Source organism: Copadichromis virginalis, linkage group LG18 (assembly GCF_057382275.1).
Source record: "Copadichromis virginalis isolate Kocher_CV1m ecotype Utaka linkage group LG18, C_Virginalis_male_GT1.1, whole genome shotgun sequence".
In the NCBI taxonomy this organism is placed as follows: domain Eukaryota; kingdom Metazoa; phylum Chordata; class Actinopteri; order Cichliformes; family Cichlidae; genus Copadichromis; species Copadichromis virginalis.
This window is the reverse complement of record NC_140635.1, coordinates 28,599,539-28,612,181: the sequence shown is the minus strand read 5'-3', so window position 1 is coordinate 28,612,181 and position 12,643 is coordinate 28,599,539. Positions and strand designations below refer to the sequence as shown.

The window sequence follows — 12,643 nt, the reverse complement described above, 5'->3', positions numbered from 1 at the left end:
CAGAGGCAGATCAGAACAGATGACTTGATATCATTTCAGAACAAATCTCAGAAAACTCACTCCTTGTCGATAAACTCCTCTGTGATTCATGGGATAAATCCACACACTGTGTGAGTAACGCCTATCATGTCTTTTCCTTCAGTGCCCTCTCTAGCCTTTCATCACAGGCTTACATTTAAACTCTCCCTTAAAAGGTCACAGCTTCTGCCAAACCCCGGCCAGCACCTTGCAACCTCAGTAGTTTGAGTTCAAATGCAGCTGGCTGCATGGGTGTGGCAGAAAGAAACAGACTCCTGAGTGCAGGAAGAAAAACAAGCAGCAGAGGAAGCACCCCCAATTTTTATTTATTTATTTTGTTCCTGAGCCTTTTATCCTCCTTTGCTCTCTTTTGAGAAAATCTAAAGGAACCTCTGGGAGAACAGAGGAAGTGTGGGTGAGAGCGCACGGCTGGTACAGCAGCCGCTACCGTGTTGCGGTTGTATGGACCCTAAGTTGTAAAGCATGCAGATGAAGCAGCAAATGCCTATCAAATATTTATCAGAGCAGGGGAGCCAGTGCAGCTTGTAAGAGAAGATGAAATAGTGGGGGCAGGAGCAGTCACTCTGTACGGTCTCTTTCGCCCAGATTCTCTCTCTGTCTCTCTGTCTCTCGACTTCGCCGTTCATTCGCCATGCCTGCCACAAACACACCTTTTCTTTTTGATTTACACGCACTCTCTTGTGAGCATCACCGGTTATACGTCTGCCCGTGAAGGTCTGTTTTTCATGTTTTCATCTGGCTGATTGGCGGTGAGCGGTGAGGTGGTGGTGAGTTCGTACAGTAGTTGTAGCTGTAGATTGTGTAAAACCAGACAGGCCGCAGTCCACATCACTCGCTGCAGCGGACAGCATGGGGGAGATCTCTGCCTCGTCACCTTCCACTGCCACGGCAACGGCCTGCGAGTCACCCCGGGCGAGGTGTACTCTGCACCACCCATTTACAGTCCCGGGATGACTCCCGATCAGCCCCGTGGACACGTGCGCACGCACTCGTGAACATAAACGTGTCCCCAGATGGACTCATAAAGTGTCTAAACACAGGAAAGTAGCACAAAGAGGAATGCCCACTCTCTTATTTACTCACTGCTGCGTGGGACAAAATATGATGCAGCGATGTATCACACCGGCTTCCTCTTGCAATATGTTATCAGCACTGGTTCCAAATATAAACCCTTGAATTAAAACGTGTGGGAGTTAAATAAGTTGATGAAGGAGAACTCGTAAGGGAGGGACCAAGCCATAGGGGTAAATGATTGCACTGTTACATTATTTATCCGTAATAACAAAAACAGTAACACACAAAAACCGACACAACAATCCAGAGGATAAGCAGATCATCCCAGACTTTACCCTCTGTTTTAACGGGTAGACATGCTAAAGTCTCCTTCAGTTACAAATTGTCTTGCAATGTATCACATGGCAGAATCACTGTGTGGTGGTACCACTGTCATTGTGGGTAATGTACCGTGGCAGAATCGTGAGTGAGGCCCGGATTATGCGCGCTTGGACGCGCACAGATGCGCACTCGGGCCTATTATAGTTCTATCAAGTCCCCCTGAAGGATTTGAAATTAGCGCATTAGGCTATACTGTAATGTCTCAGTGCCTCTAAGGCTCGAAAAAAAGTAAAAAATTGGCAGGCATCTGGACATCTGCAGACACACCATGTCGTTTGCCCTCTCTTCACGAAATTTACGTGACTCGGACCCAAGAAAGCGTGGATCTGCGATTCCCAGCCGCACACACAGTATATTAGAACACACCTGGCTAATATACATGATGCTGCTTGGGTTGATGATTAGAAATGTAACCCTTGAGAAAAAATGTGGCTGTAATGTGTGTGATGTTCTACTTTATACACAGTTTTGGACATTTTGTCTATATATAATTAATCACAGTTTAAACTATATGTGAGCCCCCCTCCCCCGCCCCTCTTTCTCTCACTCACTCACGCAGTCGTTTTTCTTTCTTTTTTTCATTTGCAAAGTAAATCTAGTTGCCAGATTGCTCCTTCGTCTTCATTACTCAGGGCTCCTCTTCATCACCACAGCCTCCCTCGCTTTTCTTCCTACGGGCGCTACTTTCAGCACCGGACAGCTCTCGTCGTTCCCACGCTCCGCCCACCTCAGACAGACCGGCAATGAGAAACCAGCACACACGCCGGTGGGCGACTCTCGAGGTGGCCTATTAGGGTTTTATTGGGAGGGACGGAACTTCGAGTACAATTTGCTCTCTCCCTTGTCATTCTTCTCCTGGATTTCTCCGAGCGGGAGTAAAAACAGAAGGAGAACCCGAGCACTCCCCTGGATTGCGGGCTGGTGAGGAGTCCGTGTGGTTTTCTCATGAGTTAGGAAGCTGGTTCGTGTCTGTGCAGCTGTTTAGATCACACTGTGTGTTTTTTTTAACAGAAGAGAGGAAAAGTGTGCTCTCTCTGAAAGATGCAAAGATGACAAGAGGAAATCGTTTGCCGTTTTATGCTTGGTCGTAGGTATGAAATCCAGGACATCCTCGGGCGTGTGTTTGAAAGTGTTTCTGATCTCCTGAAGCGGCAGAAGATATAGAGTGGCTTTGGTGATGCTCGCCACACTTTGCCAAGTCCACGCGGTGTCTGCTCTGTGCCTGTGACAACGAACCATGGCTCTCCTAGTCGTCCCGTTGCTCCTGCAAACAGGGCTCGTTTGGGGTTCAAACTACGGTTATGTGGAGTGGTCTGACAATGACCGCGACGATAAGAGCCCACCAGTCTTCAGCACCCAAAATATCAACAGGGAGCCACCCCACCATCCGACCTATTACCCAGTACCAGCCACCGAGCGCACGGTGGTGGCGCACAAAATCGAGGAGGACCTGCCCAGGGTGGTGACCGCTTTCTTGCACACCGGGGACTCTTCGGCGCTTAGACAGGTCAACTGTTCGCGGAGGTACGAGCTGAGCAGCCTGCGAGGCGGCCTCCACGTCGCCTCCCACTATTCCCTCCACAGCATTCTGGACACTGTAGCGCACGCCACAAACTTCCTGAATATGATCCTGCAAGCCAACAGGTCCCGGGAGCAAACCCTGCGGAGGGACATCCACTGGTACCACGCGCTGGTTCAAAGCATCCTCGAAGGGGATCCTAAAATCCACAGGGCAGTGGTGACCTTGCACACGGATGCGCTGACGCCAGGGCCCCACGTTTTCCTCCAGGCGACGAGAACCGAGAATGAAGTGGTACTACAGGACCTATCCGGCTCTGCGCACCGTCACCTCAAGGGCAGGAGTCCGGAGACTGACTGGTTTAATGAGTTCAGGGACGGCAGGAGACCACACATGTACAGAAGAATCACGGAGGCATTGGGCTCCAAGAGTGGCACTTATCTCCTGGACAAAAACCAAATTAAGTGGTCTGCGCCATACCTGGAGTGTGAACACGGAACGTTTGTGCCCTATTGGCTGCTCACCCTGTCTGCAGCCTTCTATGGACTTAAGAGCAACTCAGCGCCAGAGTTCAGGTGAGACTGAAAAGTGTCACTTTTTTGTCCTTAAAATGTAGAAAAATATGTTTTAATGTTCTATTACAGCTCACACATGTTAAAGTATCTATTTCTTTATATTTTATTAATAATTAAAGTTAATCAGATAATCAGCGTCAGCTATTGAAATGCTTTAACAGCATTTAATTGACAATAACCTCTGTGAGACTTCATGTAAATATGGATCCACCTACTGCTGTAATAGAAGCAGACAGTTAAAAAGAACCTTGACAGATCTATCTAGACATTTCACTCACCTGTCAAGGCACAGGCATGCAGCCCTGCTGCAGCCAGCACTCTAATGAATTCTGCAGGCTTTACGCAGTGCTCGTAAGTGAGGATATCTATAGAAGTGTGCACGCGTGCGTGTTTGTGGGTAACATTTAGGTGCATCAAAACACCTAAAGCTCTCGTATTTCAAGGCTGCGGTCCAAGAGTGTCCTGAGAAGATCAATGAAGCCATGAATAAACAATGAAATCTCTACTACAAGATGAAACCACTCAGAGGTCCAGGTGCACTTCACCCTTACATCAGTCTAAGTTGCAGTGCATAAGTCAGTGTATCACTCACACACTCAGTGTCGCTAATGTGAGATAACATGTGAGAAAAAAATACAATTAAAGATGATAAATATCTTTTAAGAGAGGAAAAAAAGAACGTTTACAACAAGGGTAAGCTTGGGGTAAACACACACACATCCAACTCTTACTCTTACTTACTTACTTAGTTTTGTACTAACTCTAGCTTTGCATTTTTATTTTGGACTCTAGCTTTCCATGATTCACAGTTCAAAATAATCCTTATTTATCCTGTTCTGGGCTTTGGTGAAGCCCTTTAGTTCATCTGCTTCCTTTCTTCTGATAGGTTTTCCCTCATGAACAGAAGGTTTGAAAACCAGGTGGATGGTTGCTGTAACTTAGCAAGATCTTTGTCCCTGAGATGCCCGTGTTAAGGACATCGTCTTGGACTGATGTCATTCAAGGTGAAGAGTAGGGAGAAAAACTCCCCAAAAAGGTGTTCAGTCGACCTGAAGCCTGAGCTTTTGGCTCACAGGCATTGGTGTTATATCCGCTGACATCATCACATGAAACTTCTGCCATCTTCAATATAAAGATCCACAAGTGTATATGCACAGACACAGATTCACCTACACATGTAAAATACCCCTACACTGTCACTACATAATAAGCAAGACTAATTAAATTGGAATGACACTGTGATGCACAGTGCTCGTGGTTTATAGGCAGCAGTGTTGTGTTTGTGATTCGGCCCTCACCCTGGCATGCATCCACCCCGGTGATGTGTCCCTGAGCAAAATGCTGCATCACTACCTGCTCCAGGGACAGTGTTACGATGTGATGAGGGCTTCTTCTGGCTTTTTAGAGAATTGTACAGCTATCATCTCTGTGCAGGATCTGAAGATGGCTGATTCTTATTACACAATGAATTTCTATCAGCATCAACATGGTCCACACTTTCAAATTACCTCAAATTTCCAGAGATGTTTGTTAGAGCTGCTTGAAAGTTAAGCATCTGTCTTATAGGGTAGCTTCAGCTTGCTGTAATGACTCAGTCTGCCTGCGTTGGCTTGTTCATCTCCAAAAAAGGATTCGAGTCATGTCCGGGATATTGCCCGTTTTAAACCATCAACTTGTCATGATGAGGATGTTTAACTAGTTGAGAAAGATGGGAGATGTGCTTGTGTCAGTGGCCTAAGGCGTCTGGAAAATGTTAAGTGTGATTAAATCAGTTCAGTGAATGAATTCATAATTAAATCAATTGCCTATTCCAGCCCAGCCAAGAGGGTTTTGAGTGAGTTTAAATGATTGTGACATTTTACAAGTCACTGTGATTTGTGACATTTAGAAGAAGGCAAGTCAGATACTGAATCCCATTTGTGATGTTTCATATGAATATAGAGGGGATGCTGGATTATAGAGAAACTCTGTAATGAATAGAGATGGAAACTATGAGGTATGCACTGTTAGGGGGGGTTGATGTAAAGGTAAGGATTAAAATTAGTCAAGACCTCAGAAATAGCGATTTTGAAAAAGTCAAAACTCAGGGTCCACTTAGTATTTTTACCCCCAGAGCTTTCCAGTTTCCAAGATCAAGAAATAACTGCCGTACTTTTAGTAATATAGTTTGGCATTTGTCAAAATTGACTGTGGAGTCAGCAAAGGGAGCCAAGGGAAATGTCAAGTTAAGAGGGAAAATAATAAAGTGGATGTTTAAAACCTGAGTGTGTATCTCAGAGAAATACAGTCTGTAACTGAGGATAAATATTGGCTGCAAGTACACAACCAGATTCATGATGTTTTTCTCCTCCCTCTATGTTCTGTAATGCGAGTTGTGCTATGCTGTTTCTTCGACTCATCTCACTCCTGCGATGGCATTTCTAAAAATAGAAAGTTTGTTGGCTCTGGACAGAAATGCATAAAGTAGTGGAGATGATAAGCCAGAGCCTCCATGTCTTCTACTTTCTGTGTCAAAGAAACCTTGTTGCTCTTTCTTATTATTATTATTTGAGTCTGATGTAAATTTGTGAGGTAATGAGGGGAGGAGAGAGGCTCTTTCCAATGATTTTTGTCTGTCTTTCAGACTAAGCTCCAGCTCTGCCTTGTAACTAACAGTGAAGTGTTCCAATGTTTTTCTTGTGTTTATATTTGTAAGTTTCCTTTAATTGTGGAACTTTGTTTTGTAATTGGTGGTAGCGGAAGTAACGTGCAGCACGGACTGAGTTTGTGGTGACACTAGAGCAGAGAAGCATGGCGCTCTGTGAGTTCAGCTGCATCGTCCTACTGCTTTAAACTGGACTTAAGTTTTAAAGAACACATAAGTTAAGTTAAGTTAAATTAAACCCAATTGTGGACTCACCGTTGAGAGGAGTAGCGGCTCGCGCGAAGAACGGACTTTCTCCCGTTTGGCTACAGCAGGCAATGAGGTGTGTTCAGGGTGCCTCTGTTAATTTCAGTTTCAATGAAAGTGCCATAAAAGGGCATTTATGTGTCTATACCTTTATTGTTTGGATTTACTGTGATAAGAGTTATTGTAAACATGTTGCTTATTGCAATTGTTTTCTTTGGGTAGTTCTCACGATGATGATGATGATGACGACGCTGAGTGATCTTGTCGCCGAACATTGAATAAATCATCTGTAAACAAGAACTTGTCCGCGTGGTGGCTAACGGGAGCTACAGTGAGAACTCATCTGCTCCTTGTGAGTGGGCGAGAAAGAAAGGAACATAAGTCATCTCTAGCGTGTCTACAAGGGTCCCCAAGCTCCTGCCAGAAGCCAAGAACGGGTTTGCTCATCCTAACAATTCAAAGAAAGGACATATTGATCTTCTCAAGTGTGCTGCAGAAAATTAACCTGAAGACCATTTGCAAGTTTGGATGCTTTAAAGTGTTAATAAGGGTGTCCTGAAGTGGCTTCATTGTAGCTGCAAGCAAGAAGGTTCAAGTTTACAATTGATCATGAGTTTGAAAAATATGTGTCTTTAAGGGTTGTTAGTGATTTCAGACATGTGTTTAAGGGTTATAAGAATAAGCTACTAAAGCAGTCCTGGATTTTATGCAAGGTTTTATTCAAAGGAAGTAACCAAGTTTGTTACAAGCTATAAGCAGTGTTATTTTATGTTATCAGACTCCTTTACTTAGCCTAACATGTCAGTCACAAATCTCTCTAAACTGAGTGACAATCCTGAGGCAGAGACTGTGACCAGGCCTCAGCAAAACCCTCCACTGTGCAGTTCTCCTCTGCAAAATACAGATGGTCCACAAGAAGTTCGAGTAACATCAGATGTTCATCCATCAACAAGTAAGTGTGCGCAACAAAAAATTCAAAACCCACCTCGTAAAAGCCAGAGGTCAAGAACCTTAACTGAAAAGGGAAGAGGAATGTTAAACCAAAGGATTAAGGAGTTGGAGCAAAGTTTTAAGATCAAGTACGAAAAGTGGAAGGTTCTAGCAAAGGATGCTAACCATTCAATTTCTGACAATTGTTCAGATGAAGAGCTGCAAGCAATAATAAACAACATTAATACTGCTTCCAGCGAACTAAACACAGCATATGAAAACTGGCGTCAGGTGGACATTCCTGATAACAATGCACGCCGCAGAATTGATACTTGCAAGGAGGTAACAAGAACTGTTATTAAGACTGCACAAAGACGTTTGAGAGGAAAGGCACCAGTCAAACCACAGTTTAATGTAGATGAATCTTTTTTAATGTCTGAGAAATCATATGGCGTCAGTAAGCACTCACAGGTTTCCAGTCAATACAAACAGTCACACGTTGCATCAAGAGTCGCTTCTAAGTCCTCCAGTGCATCATCCATGAGCAGACAAGAAGCTGCTGCTAAAATGGCTGCAGCCCAAGCAACACTGGAAATCCTTCATGAACAACAGTGTCAGCAAGCAGAGCTTCTGCAGCTGGAGGCTGAAGATAAAAGACAGATTGCAGAACAAACAGCTGAAGCCTGCAGACGACGTTTAAGAATGGAGGAAGAAGAAGCACAGTTACAAGCAAAACTTGAGGTTGAAAATGCTGCCAGGCGAAAGCTTTTGGAAGACAAACGCAAGGAACTGGAACGATTGGAAGCACTCAAACAGTTAAGGGTGGCTAAGGCAACCATGCAAGTGTATGAGCAAGAGCAAGATGAAGATTCAGAAGAAGAAATTAAGCAGTTACTGCATGGATGTAAAACTGAAAGCCAAAGGGAAGGGGACCGATTTCAGCACACAAGTCACATACATAACTCACCAGAGTTACACTTACCACAACAAGCTGTTATACATCAACAGCATGATGGTGGCATCGCAGCACTTGCCATGTTATTAGCAGATTCTATTAGTGCCAGTCGTCTTCCTATGCCAGAGCCGACAACATTCAGTGGTGACCCGCTAAAATATAAGAACTGGAAGGCTGCCTTTCAAACTTTAATCGAAAGAAAAAACATACCAGCCTCTGAGAAAATCTACTATTTGTGCAAGTACGTTAGTGGACCAGCTAAGAAGGCTGTTGAAAACTATTTCCTGTTAGGCACTGAGGCTGCCTATAAGGCAGCATGGGAAGTATTAGATGAGAGATTTGGAAACTCCTTCCTTATTGCCAAAGCCTTCAGAGACAAACTCAGTGCATGGCCCAGAATTGGCTCCAAGGACAGTCTGGAACTTCAGGAATTTGTGGACTTTCTACGGAGCTGTGAAGCTGCGGAAAGCCAGATTAAAGGTCTAGAGGTTCTTAATGATTGCAATGAGAATCAAAAAATCCTCTCCAAGCTCCCCGATTGGTTGACATCAAGGTGGAATAGGAAAGTGTTGACGATAGAGGAGGAGACTGGCAGATTTCCAAGCTTTAGCCAGTTTGTGCAGTTTCTCATAAGGGAAGCCAGGATCGCATGCAATCCTGTGACTTCACTCCATGCCTTGAAACAGTGCGATGGAGAAAAGGTCAAGCCACAACGAAACCAGACTCCTGCAGCTAAAGTTCTAACAACAAACACTGATGAGAAGATTGCTGCCAGCAGTTGTCTGTTTTGTGAAAGACCAGGCCACAGTCTGTACAAATGTAGAAAATTTTTGGAACGACCAATATTGGAACGACACAGGTTTGTTCAAGATAATAAGCTATGCTTTGGTTGCTTAAAGCCTGGACATCACTCGAGAGACTGTAAGTACAGAAGCACTTGCAGTACATGCCAGAAAAGGCATCCAACTTGCTTACACGATGATCAAAGAGAACAAAAGACACGAAAGACTGAAGGAATAAGGCAGGAAGCTAGACACAGAGAACAAAGCAATGAACAGCTAGAAGAAAGAGAAGCTATAGCAATAAGTGAAGCAACATCCAACAGAGTTCAGCATGACAACACCAACATTCAGACATCTACAATCATTCCTGTGTGGGTTTCAATGATGAAAGAGCCTGACAGAGAAACACTTGTGTATGCTCTCCTTGATACGCAAAGTGACACAACTTTCATTCTTGAGGAGGCAGCAGATTCTCTAAATGCAAAGGGGGAACAGGTCAAGCTAAAGTTATCTACTATGGCCTCTACAAACAAAGTTGTAGCTTGCCAAAGGATCTCTGGGTTGCAAGTTAGAGGATTCAACTCAGAGAAGAAAATAACTCTTCCTACAACCTACACAAGAAAGTTCATTCCGGCGAACAGAGACCACATACCCACACCAGAGACAGCAATGGCATGGCCCCATCTTGAGCAGATTGCAGATAGGATTGCTCCTCGTCAAGGGTGTGATGTTGGTCTACTAATTGGCTACAACTGTTCTCAGGCACTTCTTCCTAGAGAGGTGGTGTGCGGTGAAGAAAATCAACCATTTGCACAGAGAACAGACTTGGGATGGAGCATTATTGGACATGGCAGCCCATACGTAGACTGTGGAGACACTATTGGAGTGAGTCATCAAGTCATCACAAGGCAAGTGACACCGGAACTTCAGCTTCCATCAAGTCCCAAACAGGAAGTTCACTATGTATGCAGAACACAGATCAAGGAAGTCATCTCATCTGACATAATTAAAGCGCTTGAATGTGACTTTAATGAGAGAGTTGCTGAGGACAATCACTTCTCTCAAGATGACCTCCAGTTTTTGTCGAAATTGAAACAAGGAATCAAACACAAAGAAGATGGTCATATTGAGATGCCTCTTCCATTTAAACGAGAAAGGCCGAGCTTGCCAGACAATATGGTGTGTGCTATCCATCGCCTTAAGCACCTAGAAAGGAAATTAAGGGGAAACAGCAGATATTACCAGGACTACAAAACCTTCATGGAAGAGACCATAGCGCGTGGAGATGCTGAGAAGATCCCCAAGGCTGATCTCCACAAACACCCAGTGTGGTACATCCCACACCATGGTGTTTATCACCCGCAAAAGCCTGGGAAAATCCGCATTGTTTTTGACTGTTCAGCCCGGTTTCAGGGGACATCTTTAAATGATCATCTATTGACTGGGCCAGAGCTGACAAATTCCCTTGTTGGTGTCTTGTGTCGGTTTCGCAAGGAAAAGGTTGCAATCATGTGTGACATAGAACGTATGTTCCACCAATTTCACGTGAGGGCAGAAGACCAAGATTACCTCCGCTTTCTCTGGTGGGAGAATGGAGATTTAGAAGCACAGCCAGCAGTCTATCGCATGAGAGTCCATTTGTTTGGAGCTGCTTCGTCTCCAGGCTGTGCTAATTATGGCCTCAAACATCTTGCTGCAATGGCAAGGGGGAATTTCAGCGAAGCATCCGTCCGCTTCATAGAAAGAAACTTTTATGTTGATGACGGTTTGACTAGTGTATCCACCGAAGCAAAGGGAATCCAGCTAGTGAATGAAGCAAGGGAGCTTTGCAACACTGGCAACTTAAGGTTGCATAAGTTCATTTCCAACAGTAAGCAGGTGTTGTCATCAATCCCAAAGGAAGAGTGTGCTGGAGGAGCCAACAACTTGGATATGGCTCTTCATGAACCACACATGGAGAGAGCCCTTGGTGTACAATGGTGTGTCACATCAGATGATTTCCAGTTTAGAGTGGTGGTGAAAGAAAAACCCATGAGCAGAAGAGGGGTATTGTCCACCGTGGCCTCGGTGTTTGATCCGCTTGGCTTTGTCGCACCTTTCATCCTTTTAGGAAAGAAAATCCTCCAGCAAATGTGTCTCGAGAGAGTTAGTTGGGATGATCCTCTTCCAGACCATCTGCTGCCCCAGTGGGAATCCTGGTTGAGAGGACTGCAAGATCTAGCAACCATAAAGGTACAACGATGCTACCTACCAGGAAGCTTTGGCAAAGTTGTGAAATACGAGCTGCATCATTTTTCAGATGCCAGTGCCTCAGGTTATGGAGAGTGCTCATACCTGAGAGTAATAAGCGCATCGGGAGAAGTGCACTGTTCCCTCGTGATGGGGAAAGCAAGGGTAGCTCCTTCAAAGGTAACAACTATACCAAGACTTGAGCTCTCTGCAGCAGTGGTGGCAGTGCGCACAAGTGACATGCTCCAGAGAGAGCTTGAAATGGAAGGCCTGCAGGAATACTTTTGGACTGATTCAAGGGTTGTCCTTGGCTACATCAACAATGATGCAAGGAGATTTCATGTTTTTGTAGCAAACCGTGTCCAACGTATCAAGCAGAGCACACATCCTGACCAATGGAACTACATTGCTTCAGAAGACAACCCCGCTGACCACTCTTCTAGGGGACAGACAGCAGAACAGCTCAAGGCATCTAACTGGTTTAGAGGTCCAAATTTTCTGTGGCAGCTAAACCTCCCAAGTAGTGTGTTCACAGTGGGAGAAATATCAGAAGATGACCCAGAGTTACGAAAGACTCATGTCCACAAAATTCACTCAAGGGAAGAGAGGTCACTGCTAGATCGTCTTGAAAGGTTTTCAGATTGGGCAAGAGCAGTACAAGCTGTAGCCATACTGAAACGCAGAGCAAGGGCAGCTAAAGGCCACAAACCAAGGTTTAGTGAACCCACCACTTTGCAGGAGCGTAAGGAGGCAGAAGTTTTTCTCATCAAACTGGTTCAAGCAACACACCTTGCTGAAACCATGAAGAGTCTCAAGCTTAATGGGCAAATCAAGGCAATTGACAAGGCAAATAAATTGCACAAATTAAACCCATTCCTTGATGAGCAGGGTGTACTCAGGGTTGGAGGGCGCTTAACAATGTCCAGTCTTCACCCCCATGTGAAACACCCAGCTATCCTTCCTAAAGGAAGCCATTTGGCAACACTGCTCATCAAGCATCATCATGAAAAGGTGCAGCACCAAGGTCGAGGTATGACTGTTAACGAGCTGCGAGCCAATGGTGTTTGGATTCTTGGATGCAGTAAGGCAGTCTCCTCTCATATTTACAGCTGCACAAAATGCAGGAAGTTTAGACGGAACACTGAAGGACAAAGGATGGCGAACCTCCCACAAGAACGCACGGAGTTGTCTCCACCCTTCACATATTGTGGGATGGACTGCTTCGGGCCTATCTATGTCAAGGATGGCAGAAAGGAGCTTAAGCGTTATGGGCTTTTACTCACATGCATGTGCTCAAGAGCCATACATATTGAGATGCTTGAGGACTTA

At 44.8% G+C, this 12,643-nt stretch overlaps 1 protein-coding gene across 1 annotated transcript in view; it reads left to right on the top strand.

Moving 5' to 3' along the window:
- Positions 1-2,165: 2,165 nt before the first annotated feature.
- Positions 2,166-12,643, top strand: part of gpr158b (G protein-coupled receptor 158b) — a 107,436-nt gene continuing 96,958 nt past the window's right edge. The window contains exon 1 of the mRNA XM_085439864.1: positions 2,166-3,528. Coding sequence (XP_085295990.1) covers positions 2,672-3,528 — 857 coding nt within the window. The 5' untranslated portion in view covers positions 2,166-2,671. The remainder of the gene's footprint in view (positions 3,529-12,643) is intronic.